The sequence below is a fragment of the Silurus meridionalis genome, chromosome 7, assembly GCF_014805685.1.
Source record: "Silurus meridionalis isolate SWU-2019-XX chromosome 7, ASM1480568v1, whole genome shotgun sequence".
NCBI lineage: Eukaryota > Metazoa > Chordata > Actinopteri > Siluriformes > Siluridae > Silurus > Silurus meridionalis.
In genome coordinates, this window is record NC_060890.1 from 8274887 (window position 1) to 8291535 (window position 16649).

Below are 16649 nucleotides of genomic sequence, written 5' to 3' on the forward strand. Positions count from 1 at the left end.
TTTTTTCCCTTAAATTACCTTCTTGCTCATAAATGCTAACATATTTAAGCTATTGATCAGTCTAAGCATTTATGCCCCACCTTTCAATTTTGTTTCTTGTGAAGTATTTGCTCCGTTTTTGTCTTTGTACTCTAGACAATACCAAGCCTGCTTATTTTGTGATTGCCTTTTTTAATATTGACATCTTTTGTTAAATCATATTCCCAATTCAAGCAAAGTCCAGTGTTTCGGGATACAAATTGCCTGAATCGCTTCTGTTTATCATTACTTTAATTCTGCCTTATGATTTCGAATCATTCATAGTTGTAAAGAGTACCTGAAAATCATACTTGATTAAAAGTATAGATATGTTACTGCAAAACTTGCTTCATTACAAGTTTAAGTCACCAATTCCAATATAACTTCTTAGAGTATCTGATTTAAACAGTACTTGAGAATTTTACTCATATTGAATGTAGGCTCGAAGATGCACTAGTCCTCAACACCAAGACACACGTGAAAAGCCAAAAACTGTTGAATTTGTAAGGTTTTATTCCTTAAAATACAAATCAAATTGTACACCTCGACATTAACAATTGCATTACCCCAAGATCACAACAGCCTCTTCAACATGCCAGAATATAACCAAGATCAAACAAATCAGTCAAAAAAATAAGACAAAGGATTAAAGCAACCTTTCAAAAAGGTAGCTGTCTTTAACAAATAAAATTACAGTATCACAAAGTAGAAGAGCCATAATATTTAATAGAAAATAAAATTTAACTAAATAATTTTAGATTTTTAAGTAAGTAAAACCAGATATTCAAAGTTGACTGTGAATGATGCACCTCTCAGTCTCAAGGAGGACTAAAATGTTTATTCATCTTCAACAAAAACTGTTTTTTACATTTTTGGGGATTTTTTTGGACTGAAAATGAAGCCAGCAGTGCTAAAAAATTGCTCACAATGGGTAGAGGAGTGTTGAGCCTTAATGGCATCTTTAACATAGGTGCAAAATGTAATTGTGACGTTATCGTCCATTGAAATACAGTGAAGTAAAAAAGTACAGTACATATTGAATCCTAAATGGGGTTAAGTAGAGCGTAATGTTGCTTATATCATTGATACTCCAGAAACTAGAAAGTAGGCAAATATTACTTAAATAATGTAATGTAACTCAAATACTTTACACCACTAGAATTATTTGCAATTTCTGCATTAAAGACAATGTTTCCTGCATTTGCATCTATTTGTGTCTTTCTTAAGTGACAGCTGATTGTTTGTAATGTTATTTGTATCGGAAACCATTAGGATTTCTGGTATGGTTTCAATTGTTTTTTTTTTCCAGTAGACTGTTCTGTGTGTATATACCATTGATATAACTATTGTTGTAGTATTATACAATAATACCATGATTATTTCCCTGAATTGCATATCTAACCCTAATGGCCATTAGCTGTAAAGCAGTAATATAAAAGCTCCATATGCTGCGAGTGCAAGTGGCTATTCATTCTCCCACATTTTTCTCAGCACCATAGTTTCCCGATACCGAAAGAATTCTGAAGATGAGACATCAGACCCATGATGAATGCCAATTAGTCCTCAGTGAAGGGCAGCTGCTGGGTTCAGTTCTAGCGACTGAAAGAGAACACTGTTGTGATATTTTTCACAAGTGGATTGATATTCCTAACGCCTTCTCTGCTCATTTTTCTTACTCCTCAGACCATTTCTCAATTTCTTTTTTTAATCTTGATAAGGCTCGCTTCATCAGCCATAAACAAGATTAGCCATATATTTTTTTTTTTACTTGTCAAAAGCTCCTGATTTTACCTCATGTACAAATTTATTTATTTTTTTCTTTTATCTCCATTCTGTTTGGCTTCTGTTTGTGTCACAGGAGTTTCCCTCTCAGCTCATTTCATCACACTGACTAAGCCGAGCTGCTTGACGAGGCAGCGAACATATTATGTTCCCTTTTAGTCTCAAAAGAACAGCTAATTGTCTCTTGCAGATGAGTTCTGGGACTGTTTATTAATTTTCTCCTCCTTTCAGGCTGCAGTTAATTGATAATTAGTTGCTGCCGGAAAATGAGAAAGACCAAGTCTGGGCAGTCGATGAATGTGTTACCTGATGCATGGAGGCTGAGTAATATCAGAGTGATTAAGATGTGATAGTGCCCCTGGGGTGCAGGTCTTGATGAGCAAAGCTATAACCGGAAGACTAACACCACCGGAGCAGCTCACTATGCTTTTTTTTTTTCTGTCTAACACAATGAAAGGCCTATATGTTTTCTCATCTCTGACAGGAAATCACACCTGCAGATATGAGGATATGGAAAAAATTGAAGAAAAAAAAACCCACAGCAGTTTCATTTCAAAGTGCACTCAAATACCCCATTACTTTCGACACACGAGTAAACAGCTCAGTTTTATTAGTCAAGAGCTGAGATCATCATCCCAAGGACATCTTGGAAAGGCTAACTCCTGCAGGAGGGGCCATGGTGTATGTGGGGGAGGGGTGTGTAATTTAGGTAGCTGAACTGTGCTGGCCTCTTCTTGGTCTGAGAGAAGTGTGTTGTATTAAAGGCGAGAGGACCGAGCCATCCGCCTCATCAGCATTCGTTTCACAATGCCGTGCTTCTCAGATCCTACACCAAGTCCTCCACAAATAAACTTCTCAGTGAAAAGTCACGTCCTCCACGCTTCCCCTTCAGAACAGATTCTTCTTCGTCTTCTTCTTCTGCTTTATCTTCTTCTTTCTAGTGCCACTGACTTTTATGTTCTCTGCATTCTGAAAAGCTATAATTATCTTTCATCCAGGTAAAAAAAAAAAGAAAAAAATATCTCCCAAGGCACACAAAACCATGTCACATCCTTAATGCTGTTCATGATCTGCTATTGAATAAATGCCATTTTTGTTTAGTGCAGCGGAGGCACGAGGTAATGGGGTCCTGCTCATACGAGGGTTTAGAGTTGCAATTGCCAGCTTGGCTGAGAGAGAAAGAGAGAAATAGAGCAAAGGAAAGGTGGTATAAAGGTGCCATTAATCAGGTTTTCATTCTGTTCTCTGTGTTTTTGCGCAGGACATGAACGATTTTTCGCCCGTCTTCAGCCAGAGCCTGTATAAAGGCATGGTGGCACCCAATGCAGCCAAAGGGACCATCGTGACCACTGTGCATGCTGAGGACCAGGACACCACGGTAGGGGTGTGTGTGTGTGTGTGTATGCCTTTTTCCCTATCCACACTGACTTTTGGGTGCGAAAGTGAGATCATGTTGTTTCCAGCAAGAAAACTCACGTGTGAGGAGAGCTCGGTGACAGGATGCGCATGTGGTAAGAATAGCAGCATTTGTACAGATTGTGATGTACATAGGACCATGTCTTTTGGCACACTGATTTATAAAGGTCGGTGCTCTCTGTGATTGTGCGTGCAGTCTTGTCCTGCTGACTGTTGCCGTGTTACAAAACTGTTCTCCAGACCTTTGATATCACCACATATTTATCAATTTCCAAGCATTTTTCTGAACACATTCATTAAGTGACATTTTCTAGTACTTTCTAAAACTATTTCAACACACTTTTTAGAAACAGCATTATGTAGCCTCGAGTGTTGAACAGAGTTTGGAATTTTCTTTTTGGATTTTATGGAGAAAAAAACAATTTTTCACGTCATTCATACTAACAGACTTTCTCTACATGACACGAAACAGGTATTTAACCTGCTTAGTGTTCTTGACCGGGGGCAACCAATCAAACCACTTACTATCTCTATCTTTACTACTCTATATCAATTACCTAGTGTGTGCCACTATTGTCAAACACGATTCAGTATGCATATTGTACTCTGAGGAGATGATACACACAGCTCTTTAGTTATTGTGTAAACAGAAAGAGCAATGAATGCTACCATTCCTGCTACAAAGTGGCAAACAAATCTCTATAAACTAATCCCCCACCTCTTTAAACAAACAGATCTGTACATGTCTCTCAGGTTAGTACAGTATGACAATAAGCAACTGATTTAGCTTTTGGTTTCTCAACATTTCTTTAAAGCGAGTTTCTGTGTTTTTTTTCCCAGCACTATTAGCATGGCGATGTCAAGATAATGAATATTAATGAGCATGCATGCACTTCTTTTATGAATATTGATCACTAGTACACAGGGTAGTACACAGGGTAGTACACTAGATGCCAGGAAAAGCAATACAGCAATCGAGCATAATATACACTCATCAGCCATTTTAATAAAAACACCTGCATTGTCACATTGGTGTTGGTGCAAGACAAGCTGTTTTTTCTGCATTCCAGAATCTGATAAACCTCTGGAATTTTTATACAAAAAAAAAAATCAATGTGCAGGAGTTGGAAATGCCTTGTTTTTGAAAAAAAGGTTGCCTGGTTTAAAACTGACATGAAAGCTACAGAAATGTAGCAACACTACACCCATACTGAGCAGAAAACCATCTCAGCTGTATGGGTGTCTTTATTACAGAGGCCTGAAAATGTATAAAAACATGATTTTTGGAGGACCACTTGAAATTTGCTTCAAATCAATTTTTTTAGGGGAATGAAACAAAAATATCGGAACATAAGAGACAGAATCATGAACTTACAGTGTGCGTGTGTGTGTGTGTGTGTGTGTGTGTGTGTGTGTGTGTAAGTGCAGTGTTACTTTTCCTTCTCTCCAGATGGCATTTCAGTCAGAACGACTCTAAAAACAAATTAATCTCCGTGTATTCAAGCCTTACCAGTTTTACTCGAATATCAAACCATTTAGCCACATTATGATGTGCTTTGCTATGTCTGGCTTTCTCTATCAAGCATGAGCAATAAATGGGGGTCTTATAAGTCAGAAAATCTCAATCTTTGTAGCCATAACTGCAAAAGAGCATCAGTGGGCCACATTTGTAAATGTTTCTTTTATGAACTTTATTGAAATGTGTACATTCATGTAATTAGTCTAGTTATTAGAGCTATAATGATTCTGGTTCTGGGTTACTGATCACAAGGTCTGGGGTTTAAGCCCTGATAATGTCAACCTGCCCCTTATGGTCCCTTGAGCAAGGTTCTTAACCCTCTGTGTTCCAGAGGTGCTGTATCATGGCTGACCCTTCGCTCTGACTCTTGATCTGAGGTTCCTTCTCTTTGCTTTTTAATGAAAAGAAAGAAGTTCACTGTGCTGAAATGCACATACGACAAGTAAAAATCCCTGTTACCCCCTTTTTATCTTTACCCTAGGCTATGCTATGTTTGGTTTTATGGCTTCTTTAAGATCTACTGATTTAAGTGGCCTGTAAATATTCTTTTAATATTAACAATATTCAAAGAGGTTTAGTTTTTGTAGGTGGTACTACAAAAAATGATGAATTTGAACCAAACCGCTATGTTCTGTACACACTCAATCCCTTGTTCATGATTCCCTATTACTTGTCCATACCATCATCCTGAGCATGTTTCTTCATGCCACTGTGACTCCATCAAGCATCAGTTATGCACTGCATAAGTAAATACTGATTACATTAGACTTCTTGTGTCTTTTCATATAAAGAGGTCCTCGATGTGATACATATTTAATCATACATTCTTGAAAAAGTATAATCATGCAAGATTATAATCAAGTAAATAAACTTAATCAAACCCACTCTCCAAAAAATGTTTCTACCAAGCACAATGTTAAGCAAATTAGTAGTGTACTAGTGCATTAGCTTATAAAATAAATAAATAAATAAATAGAAAAGATGGAACAGATTTTTATTAATCCACGAGGTTTGGTGTTTGGATGAACTTTTTTTTTTCCTCTAATGACCTACACGTTACAGAGTGTCAAATCAGCCAAATAAGTGTAGCATAGACTGACACTAATAGCACAAAACACATCCATGCATCAGTGCTGACATCACCTTTTTTGTGTTGGTCAATGTAATTAGATGAAACCACAATGCAGAGTCTCTGTGGTGCATTCAGACAACAGTTTCCAGCTAAAAGGATTAAACCAAATTGCACAATCATTATTAAATTTAAATAACTTTACTTTATAACTTAGAATGTTAGAATACATTGAAACCGGAAACCCGAGGCGTATCAGAGAAATGGAATTGCATCAAGACATGACTGTGCTGTCAGTTCCTCCTCGTATAATCATGCTAACGCCCAGCAGAGTTCAGAAGAGCACAAGCATCTCCAAACCGCTTTTTGTCACCATTGTCTGGGCTGAAAAAACACAAAACACTGTACCTGTGCATGCAAATGTCTTCCACTGTGAAAAAAAAATAACTGCTCTGAGCACTCCCTGTACCCACTAATGACATTTGCCCAGACTCAGTAGCTAAATGTGCAATGGTGCGTACCACACGGGTAAATGTCTCTTTTATTCATAAATCACAAGCCATGGCAGTGAAAAGCACTGCTTAAAAGTGCACTGGTTCCCTTTCAGGAACTCGAGCTGCGTCAGAACCGACACAGCGTCTCGTTCCCTCAGGGAACTAGGGTTACATACGTAACCAAGAGACGTTCCTTCTGCTTTGGATTAGGCATGCCACTTTGGATCAGGCTACTGATGCAAAAGTCCACTGATACTAATGCTTTTTATTGTAGATCTACATGCTCTGTAGTATTGCAATTCTGGATTGCAAGTATTATGCAGTTGATCAGATCTTTCATCCAGCCATCTTTTAGACACATCCAGAATACCTTTACAGACCGTTATGCGTACACACATATTTTTACATCTAGAGGTCATTTAATAAAAAACAATCCATTGATTAACATTCAATGGCAGACATGAGATGGAACATTGTGCTAGCAGATTCTTTTGTTTTAGATGCTGATTTCATAGGTTCTATTTTGTTAACAAATTTTAGATTCTTAGAGTACCCTTGGATTCGGCACCTTTGGTTGAGGTGCAGTATACAGGAAGGTATACAGGAAGCTTATCGGTTAAGACATTAGACTTCTGTTCGGTAGGGAAAAAGTTAAAATCCCAGGAAACCAATGCTGCCATTGTTCGGCTTTTGAACAAAGCCCTGATTGATTAATGATATAATTGTAAGTTGTGGAGTAAGAGAAAGGCGAGAGAAAGTGTGAGGATGTATTGACAAAAACATTAGAACAAAAATTGACAAAGCAATGATACAGATATAACTATCTAGCAATGTCATTGTAAACAAACTAATCTAGGAACACAGCAAATAAGGAAAATCTAGGGCTAGCATAGAAGAGTTAACCAGGCTATGAGAAGTTCATGCATATAGCAGTCCTCAACATGAACAGAATTAGCAGAGGTTATCGCTAATACACAGATATCTAGCAGCTGAGATGCATGAAAAGACAAGACTAGGCATATCGGGGTCAGGTTATGACTGTGCAAACATGAAAAAGAGGCATGAAAATGTAGAAAAACATGGAAGAGGCAAGGCTTCGCTACAAGAGTGTGCTTGAGAAGGTTTGTTGAAGGAGTCCTTTGTTGGACCCTTGATTAAAAAGGGAAGGTGGAATATTTGTTGCATGCCCTAATTTGCTGGGCTACAGGGGGCAGGAACAAGACACACCCCCTTACAATTAGGTGTCAGGGTCCCCTTTTTAATTTTCTTTTTTTTCCTATAACCATAACCCTGCATGTTCCAGTTTATTTGTTGGATTGATTAAGATGTGCTGTTGATAAAGGATAAGTTGTAAGAAGTTATGCATATTATTGCACACAAGCAGCCACTTGGTTCTGTTAAAAAGATACCACACAATTTTAGACACAATTTACTTTTGTTTGCATGTTTGTTTGTCACAAAAACTTATTACATGATAGTTTTATTGCAGAGAGGTTTTTCCAGTAAGTCTTTGGCCTACTGGTAAAACTAATGGCCTCCAATTATTCAGATAATCTTATGCCTGTGCGAATGATTATGATTATTTAAGATTATCTGTTCAGGTCTTTGTTTAAATGTTAATGAGGTGAATTTGCTAGCATTTTCAAAATCCGATGTTTTGCATGCAGCATCCAGGGGCAGGCCTGAGAAAGTAGCAACAAAGATTCTATTATTCTATTATAAAATCTATTATTCATAACTTATTGCTCTGATTATTAAGCACTTTTGCAAGAAGATTCAAAGAAATACTAAACTTAAATTAATAAAAGACTTGTTATATATATTTATGTGGTTCGTATGTGCTTTTTGAATATTTGATTTTACATTTAGTCCCCCTTTGCAGTTATAATAACCTCCATTCTTCTGGGAAGATGTTCTACAAGATTTTGGATTTTGATTGTGCGCATTCAGCCACAAGGGTGTTAGTAAAATCAAGTACTGATGTAGGTGAAAAGGCCTGGGGTGCAGCCAGCATTCACACTCATCCCGAAGGTGTTCAATAGAGCTAAGGTCAGATCTCAACAGCAGGATCTTCCACTCCAGCCCAAGTAAATATCTTTATGAAGCTGGCTTTGTGTACAGGAGTATTGTCATGCTGGAACAGGTCTCCTAGTTCAGGGGAATGGACATGGAAATAAATTCGAACACATTCGAAGACATCCTATATAATTGTCTGCCTCCAACTTTTTGGTAACAACTTTTTGGGAAAGAACCAAATATGTCTGGAAAAGTCAGGTGTCCCAATACTTTGTTTGAAGGACGCATGTGATATGGTTTAATTTTGTATTATTTTATTTTTTGATATGGTCAAAATATGCTAAGAAAGAAATTCGTTCTGGCAGCATGCGTCAAGTGTCTTCGGGTTGTTTAAGTATGTCCTATCCTCTTTTATTAATAATCTGGCTGTGTGTTTGTGCGTGCATATGTGAGTGCATGTGTTCATGTGTGTGTGCGTATGTGTGTGTGTTGTTTACAACAGCCGAGATATCTCCGTAGAGCTCAGTCTGGTGCCTGCAGCAGACAGCCTGCATCCCTGTTGATCTCTCTTTCTTATCTCTCTCTCTCTCTCTCTCTCTCTCTCTCTCTCTCTCTCTCTCTCTCACACACACACACACACACACACACACACACACACACACACACACACACATACTCATATACTCAAAGACACTCTGACAGACTCTTGCGTTTCTTCTTTCTTTCACATGCACTCCATATTTGCCACTTATTCCTTATCCAAGTCCACAACGGTGTACCCACACACATTCTAATTATACACACATATACACACACATACACACAGAGTTTTCTGAGATTTGCGTTAAAAGACATGACAGTGATGATGCAATGTGCCCATGGTCTCACCTTCTGTGCCGAAAGGCTGCAGGGGGCTGATTTCTGCTCAGTCGTTTAGAGCCCATAACTCACCCCATGCCAGTGCTGACTGGAGCGGCCAAACCCCAGCTGAGGGCACCGATTGAATTTAGCTTGTCACTCGCCTTAGTGTGTCAGCACTTTACAGCGTACACAAACTGATCGGAATTCAGTTCTTGTTTACCCTGCTCAATAAGGCTAAGTGGGTGTCACACATCCCACAGATGCAACGGATGCTCGGCTCCTCAACCCCCTTCTAAATGAACCCCGGTTCCTGCTCCGACTATCCACCGTGAACGTCATTATCTTCTGAACCAGATCGTTTAGTTGCGGATAGTGGTAAATGACTGCCATTTATACCTTTAAATGAGGCAGACTGCCATAAAGCCATTTGATGAACCTCACATTTTACTGGTGTGAGTGACATTTCAATGAGTCACTCTTGGCAGAAAAGTATAGCTGGGGAATACTGCGGTTTCTGATCGAAATGGCAACACCTCCAAAATGTACGTTTTTCTCACTTTTTTGCATGACTGTCTTCCCTTTGCAGGTGTTTTGCTAATTCTTTCAATGAAATTGAGATCAGTAGGGAAATAACAATGAAGCGTTTGCTAGTATGTTCCTGGATGATATGAGTTTTGAGAATGGTCCGAGATTAAGCAAGCCGCAATTCATTGGGGGGCTCGAGATAAAATAAAACAGCAAGGAAAGTTGACAAGCAGTTACACTTTTAGAAAATCATGATAAAAAATCTCCAAATATGATGTGTGGGAAAAAATGTGTTAAGAATAACATTTTGACGTTGGAATATGGGGCAGTTGATTTTGAAATGAAACAAATGCAGGAAGTTGCAGGTATTTAAGATTTTTGGTTTGCAAATTCACATCCATTTGCTAGTTTTCCTTCTTTCATTAGATACCAAACCAAAGGAGAATACTATGTGCTCTCTTGCACACAGACACGCATGATGATCAATAAAATGTATGTAAAAACTAAAAGATGATTTAAAGAGCTAGAAATAAAATCTACTAAGTGAAAGAAAACGAACAATATTTATAAACTTATAATCACTTTGTACCCAAATGTTAAAACCATAACATTTACTCAATTAAACAGGAATTATTTACAGCTGCAAGAGCAGGAATTATAAAGGAATTGTTGAAGTGTCAAAGAAAACTCTTTCATTTATTTATTTTATAGTATCCACTTTTCGTGCTTCTAGACACTATCTCTGGACAAAAGATAGAAATACATCCTGGATGTAATATTCACATATATATGTAGATTTGGTGACCAGTTTAGAACCAGTTTACAAAGTAGGTTTAGCATATTATGCAAATAAGATGTAAGTGCATGATCTTCAGTGATTTTTTTTTCCTTTCCGTCGAAGAGAAAAGTTGTCTTGATTACCACTGTGACTCACCACTGAAGAAATATAGGCCAAAACCTCAAACTCTTTTCTATAAAAAGCATTCTTTCTTTTCCCTGAGAAGCCCAGTCATTTTGTTTTTCTAATTTAGAAACAAGCTAAATTCTAATCTAAGAACTCACCATCGACGGTTTATTGTTATTTATTAATTTCTTTACACTTTAATCAATGCAGAAAATGACCATCTTTGACTTTCACATTACTTACACTGAGAGTTTACTGGAAAAAAGTACACTGAGCATGTATTGTCTTTTACAAGAGAGTAAGAAAAGGAGAGTGTTGACAGCCACGAGAACCCTGCCTCAGCAGCTTAGGAGCTATTTGGGACTAATTAGTTTGCTCAAGGGCGCAATGTCTGTGTGCATAAGCGGTAGCCTTCCAATACAATTCCAGTTGTTTATACCCCAAGGAGCTCAAGTCTCGGTTGTTGTCCATAACCTCAAGTAGTTTTCCGCTCCTGAATGAAAGGGAAAGGATTTTACAATTAGACAGTGCACAGTGTTATTGCTCTTCAATTACACTCTTCCTCATTGCTTTCTAAGTGTGAGTTTTTTCCCCCTCATTGTGTCCTCCTGGGTCTTTTGAAGCCTGCTCTATAAGTCATTTTTTTTTCTGTTGTAAATTACATTTGTTAATGAAGGCAAAAGTAATCACAGTCTGCTGGGCTCTCAGTAGTACGAGTCCCATTACTTCTCTAATTTTCCGTCTTAGCTAAGATTTCTTTCTTTCTTTTTTTTTTTCAATGTGATATGCAATTAACCAAATCCTATAAACAGCTCGAGCGATAATCGCTCAGTGAAGTGGTATGGAATAATCCTCCTTAGAAAGTAACACTTTGCACTTTTTAACAGGGCTCATTTGTTGTGTAAAGTCACTGACGGATGAGTGATGGAAAGACTCTTTTTGCGCTATTTCACATTACACTAACACACTCGGTGTAGTTTCATGGTCATGGACACAGATGGAGGATCACAAGTGTTTCTAGCTGTGCGCAGTGATGAATGGATGATGGAGTTTGAATAATATCACTATCTGATATAGGAAATATTGGATAATATCATTACAGGGCAACTCAGAAGGGAGTTGCAGTGATTTACCAGAAATAGGGCACTAATTACAGAGGCAAATTGCTGAAGATAGTGTTACACCCAGCATGAATGAAAGCATGGACTCGCCTTCTGCCCAAAACACTCATTATATATATATAAAAAAAAAAAACAATATTAATAGAATATTATACTCTGCATCCCAATACAGGAGAAAACACGCAATCAAAAGTGCCATCTCCTACCTAATCTACCTCCTTTATTACGTACCCATAGAAGATTATTAACAATTCTTATTAACAGTAAGCAACCACATAAGCAACTTTTACTTCAGCATGGGAAACGCAAGCTAATGCAACTGTTATTTAACTCAAGTTTCAGTAATTTTTGGTTTTATTTACCTGTTCTTTTTATTATTTCTCCCTCAAGTATTATAGGCACAGCTATTATAGGCACAGTGCCACATGCAATTAGCGACAATGCTCTTTGTACCAGTCTGAAATAAAACACAAACGACCATTTAAAAAAGAAGGAGGATTATGACAGACAGCATAGAGATAAGAAAGATATAGCATGGAGGTGGTACTAAGTGGTCAAGGCTCTGGGTTACTAATTGGAATGTCAGGGTTACAAAATCGAAAGGCTGCTGCTCTTGGGGCCCTGAGCAAGGCCCCTAAAACTTAGTGCTTCAGGGGCATTGTATTATGGCTGACTGTTCTTTGACCACAGCTCCTAACATCACTGGGATATGCAAAGAAAGAATTTCACCATGCTGTAAAGCACAAGCACAACCGACAAGTAAAAAAGCAGAGTCCATTACTGAATGTGTGTCTTTGTTTGACCAGGGCACAACACAGAGTTTTTACTTGGTTTGATAGAGTATAGCTTTCCAGAGTCTCTATTTGAACTTAATCAAATTATTGAGCTTGTATTCAATACTGGTGACTGGGCACTTACACCAGCATAATAGAGAAATCTTGCAAAGGAGAGACCTTCATACACATGTGGCCAAACGTACAGTATGTGGACCCCTACCCATCACATGAACGTAATGTGGGCCTTCCCCAAACTGCTGGCAAAATTTTGGAAGCATTCAATTTAACATTCCCCTTTAGGAACTCAAGAGACACTTTGTGAACGCCTCTCAGTGACCACGATCTGAACCACGTGTGTAATCTGTCCAACGGAAACACGTGACGTCACCGGCGGGGGTGACATAGCAACCAGGAATCTACAAAAGCACATGCGGTCGAGACCGCGCTAGCTTCTGTTTTTTCAGAAAAAGCTCTGCGTGTATGTGCTTAATTCTCTTAGGTTTTGCTATGGCAAGCTGAAAAAGGTACGAAGTTAGAGGAATAAGGTAAGCAATCCTTCAGGCTGTGGCCTGCCTTTGTGGGATCTGGCCATGGTTTTGGAGGCCCTGTCCAAACCTCCCTTTGAGCCCTTGCATGAGGTGCCCTTAATGGACCCTGACCAGGAGAAGCTTAATTGCGTGTGTTCAACTGCCCTGTGGAGGAAGTCAGACTCTAGCTGTTTGTCTGCTACGGTCCGGATAAGAGGGGTCTTCCTGCGGACAAGCAGACCCTCAGCAGGTGGATTGTGATTGCTATCTCCTCTTCTTATGGGTCTCACTCAAGTGTGGCAGCTTTCAAGGCCTTTTTTTCTGGGGTTTCTCTTCAGGACATTTGAAATGCTGCGGGCTGGTCCACCCCTCTGACCTTCATCAGGTCTTACAGCCTTGACCTTAATGCCACACCTGGCCCCTCAGACCTTCGACCAAGCTGTGCCTATCCACATTAGGAAGGGATTTATAAGTCTGGTGGTGTTGTACTCTCGTTCCCAAAGCATTGTTGATGCAGCTTGGAGAACGTCTCTAAGTTACATATGTAACTCTGGTTCCCCAAGAGAATGAGACACTGCGTATCGATACCACACTTCCAGCATCCCTGCGAGTGCTTCCTTCCCTTTCGACTTCCCCACATGTGCTTTTGTAGCTTCCTGGTAGCTGCGTCATCCCACTTGTGATGTCACATGCTTCCGTTGGAAGATTACACAGGTGATTCAGAGTGTGGTCACGCAGAGACATTCCCAAAGCATAGTTGTTTCAGCATCTCATTCCCTTAGGAAACCAGGGTTCTCTTTACTTAGCACCAGTGCTTGTCCTTAACTAATGCTCTTGTAGGGGAATGAACCCAAATACAGTAGGGTACATTAAAATAATTTGGCAGATGTCTTTAACCAGTGTAGCTTACAGAAGTGCAATGGAGTCTCTTAAACACGTATCCTTTTGCTAGTACAATTAAGTCAGGGCTGAAAAACACTATCAAGCCAGACCCTGTTAGAGAGAAGGTCAGAAGAACGGTTCTGAAAAGGTTTTATTATTGAATTAGTTTCATCATTTCAGCGTTAGTAAAATAATAGTGCTTTATTTTGCTTAATGCACCTGCTTTATATTCCAACAGCCAGAAGTTTATTTGAGTACAGAAAAGAATATTGATATAATATTTTCTTTTAGAATTTTTTGTTTAGTGATAAATGGTGTCGAGTCTTCCAGATCGAACCTCACTCTGTCAAAAGAAAGGGGGAAATTCTGGCATACAAAATATCATAATTGGACATTCCCCTCTAACTGGTTTGTTGTTTAAAAATCTAAGCAAAAGTACAAATCTGTGTCGCAAAATCAAGCTCTCCTTCAGAGCAAGTCTCAGTTGTTGATGCACTAAACCTCACTGAATTATTATACCTTGTCAGTGAAGAACTACAGATTTCCTAGCAATCAATAAAGTGTCCGTTTACTGTATAATATTGTATTGTTTGGTTCCTTTTGAGCTGTCCACGTTGCTTTCTGTCATAACTGCTGTAGCAGAACTATCTTTGCGATTTTACTTCTTTTGAACAGATCTGAAAATAGCTACAATCCACAAATTGGCTTCATTTTAGCTTAGGTGAGAATCATTGAACACAATCATTCTTTTTTTATTCGATTAGATTTTCCTCCTGAACTTCACTCGGCACACATATTTTCAAAGCATTTGTCAGCTCCGTCTTCTTATTTGCATTGCAATCCTTAACCTCAGTGTGTGTTTTATTCATAAGCTGTCTGTGCTCATACTCAAGTAAATCCAATTACTTTCTTTTTCTTTTTTATATTGCCCGCCTACACACTTTCTTTAAATTTGCTTAATTCCTTTATTAGGTAAGATAGTAGAGGTAATTATATCTGCAATTACATCCTTAAATTAAAACGACAGACTGACAGAATAGGATTGATGTTAATAAGAATCTACCACATGCAGCGACAGTGACGACAGAAAAAGCGAATCAAAAAGATTTGATGAAATTTGACAAGAAGCGGTGTGCCTTTGTTTTTAATCCTCGCTGCTTGCTCTATTCACCCCGAGTGCTCCACAATTAGTCGATGAGTCACTTAAGGATTAAGCATCGATGAAAAACTGGCACTCTTGGAGGATGTGCTATGTCTCTGTAGTGTGAGGGAGGATGAATGAATTTGGGCATCGTCACAGCGCTGAGAGGGTGCAGCCCCCCAAACGTCGTCTTTATTTGTCACTTTATTTCATTATCCACATTGTCTGCGGCACAGTGGGGTTGCAGGCCTGCATCGCTCTATGTCAGTGCAACAAAGCATGTCAGCTTTAAAAGAGACCTGAAAAACAGCAACAGAAAGGGAACATGCAAATAAGGCACCAGTGTCTAGTTCAACATGAATAATCGTTCTCGATATGTACATCAATTCAGGAGTTTTCCTGCTGTAGTAAACATATAAACTTGCTTTTTGCAATAGTTTGAAATGCAATGTGCCATTTTTCATATACAGATATAGAATAATATATCGATTATAGTGACACTCATTTCATGTACTGTATTATTTTTAAGGATAAGCATACAAACATTATGACAGCTTTTGTTTTAGACATGATGTGTGAGCAGATCTGACATACAGTATTTGATTTACTTTTGTCATTTGGAATAAAAACTAAAAATGTATTGTGAGCGTGCATTTAATGCATATAGTCATATAGTTATGTAATGAAGGTCATATATTTATGTAATTAAGGTCAAATAATGACCTTTAAATAACATGTATAGTGCATATAACATATAATGAATATTATATTACACAAATGTGGCCCAAGGTTTGTAGACATCTGAAACATCCTGGGACTCTGGGATTCTGCACTAGATTACAGAGAATGGCTGATGGGATTTGTGGCCATTCACTCATGAAAGCACTGGAGAGATGTGGAACTGATGTCATGTAAGAAGGCCTGGGGGTGCATTTTTTCCCAAATGTGTTCAGTCGGTTTAAGGCCAGGTATCTGTACAGAACACTTGAGGATTTTTTTTTCCCAAACCTTGTCTTCAAAGAGCTCACACTATATAGGGGCATTGACATGCTGGAACAGATTTAGGCCTCTTCCTTCCAGTAAAAGAAAAATTGTAATGACAGAACATACACAAGCATTCTAAGCCATTATGTATTTCAAGCTTTATGGCAACACGTACCACAAAGAGGCATGATGGAAAAATTTATTTATTTATACAATTAGAAAACTTAATTTAGCTATAAAGAAAAGAACAAAAAATGCAATATATGATGAAAGTATTGGGACACTTGATTATCCCATCCATATGTGATTCTTTCACAAACTGTTGCCACAAAGTTGGAGGCACGCAGTTGCATTCAATGTCTTTGGAGACACACATACAGTATGTATGTATATATAGAATATGAATTTTGTTTATGTTTTTACCTCAAAGGGCACACCTGCCAGTCGAGTGCACTACAAACTGGATTTGGAGCACTTCCCCTACAGTGCCAGCATTTTTGAAGTAGAGGAGGACACAGGAAATATTCTCACAAGGGTCAACCTCAATGAGGATCCCAACACCAAATTTACTGTAAGTACATCCACCCCGAACACTGCAGAAATCTGAGTGTGCG

At 38.5% G+C, this 16649-nt stretch overlaps 1 protein-coding gene across 1 annotated transcript in view; it reads left to right on the forward strand.

Moving 5' to 3' along the window:
* pcdh15b (protocadherin-related 15b) overlaps nt 1–16649 on the forward strand; it is a 212322-nt gene that overhangs the window by 142667 nt on the left and 53006 nt on the right. Inside the window, exons 22-23 of the mRNA XM_046853892.1 lie at nt 3062–3178; nt 16466–16606. Of these exons, the coding sequence (XP_046709848.1) occupies nt 3062–3178; nt 16466–16606 (258 nt within the window). The remainder of the gene's footprint in view (nt 1–3061; nt 3179–16465; nt 16607–16649) is intronic.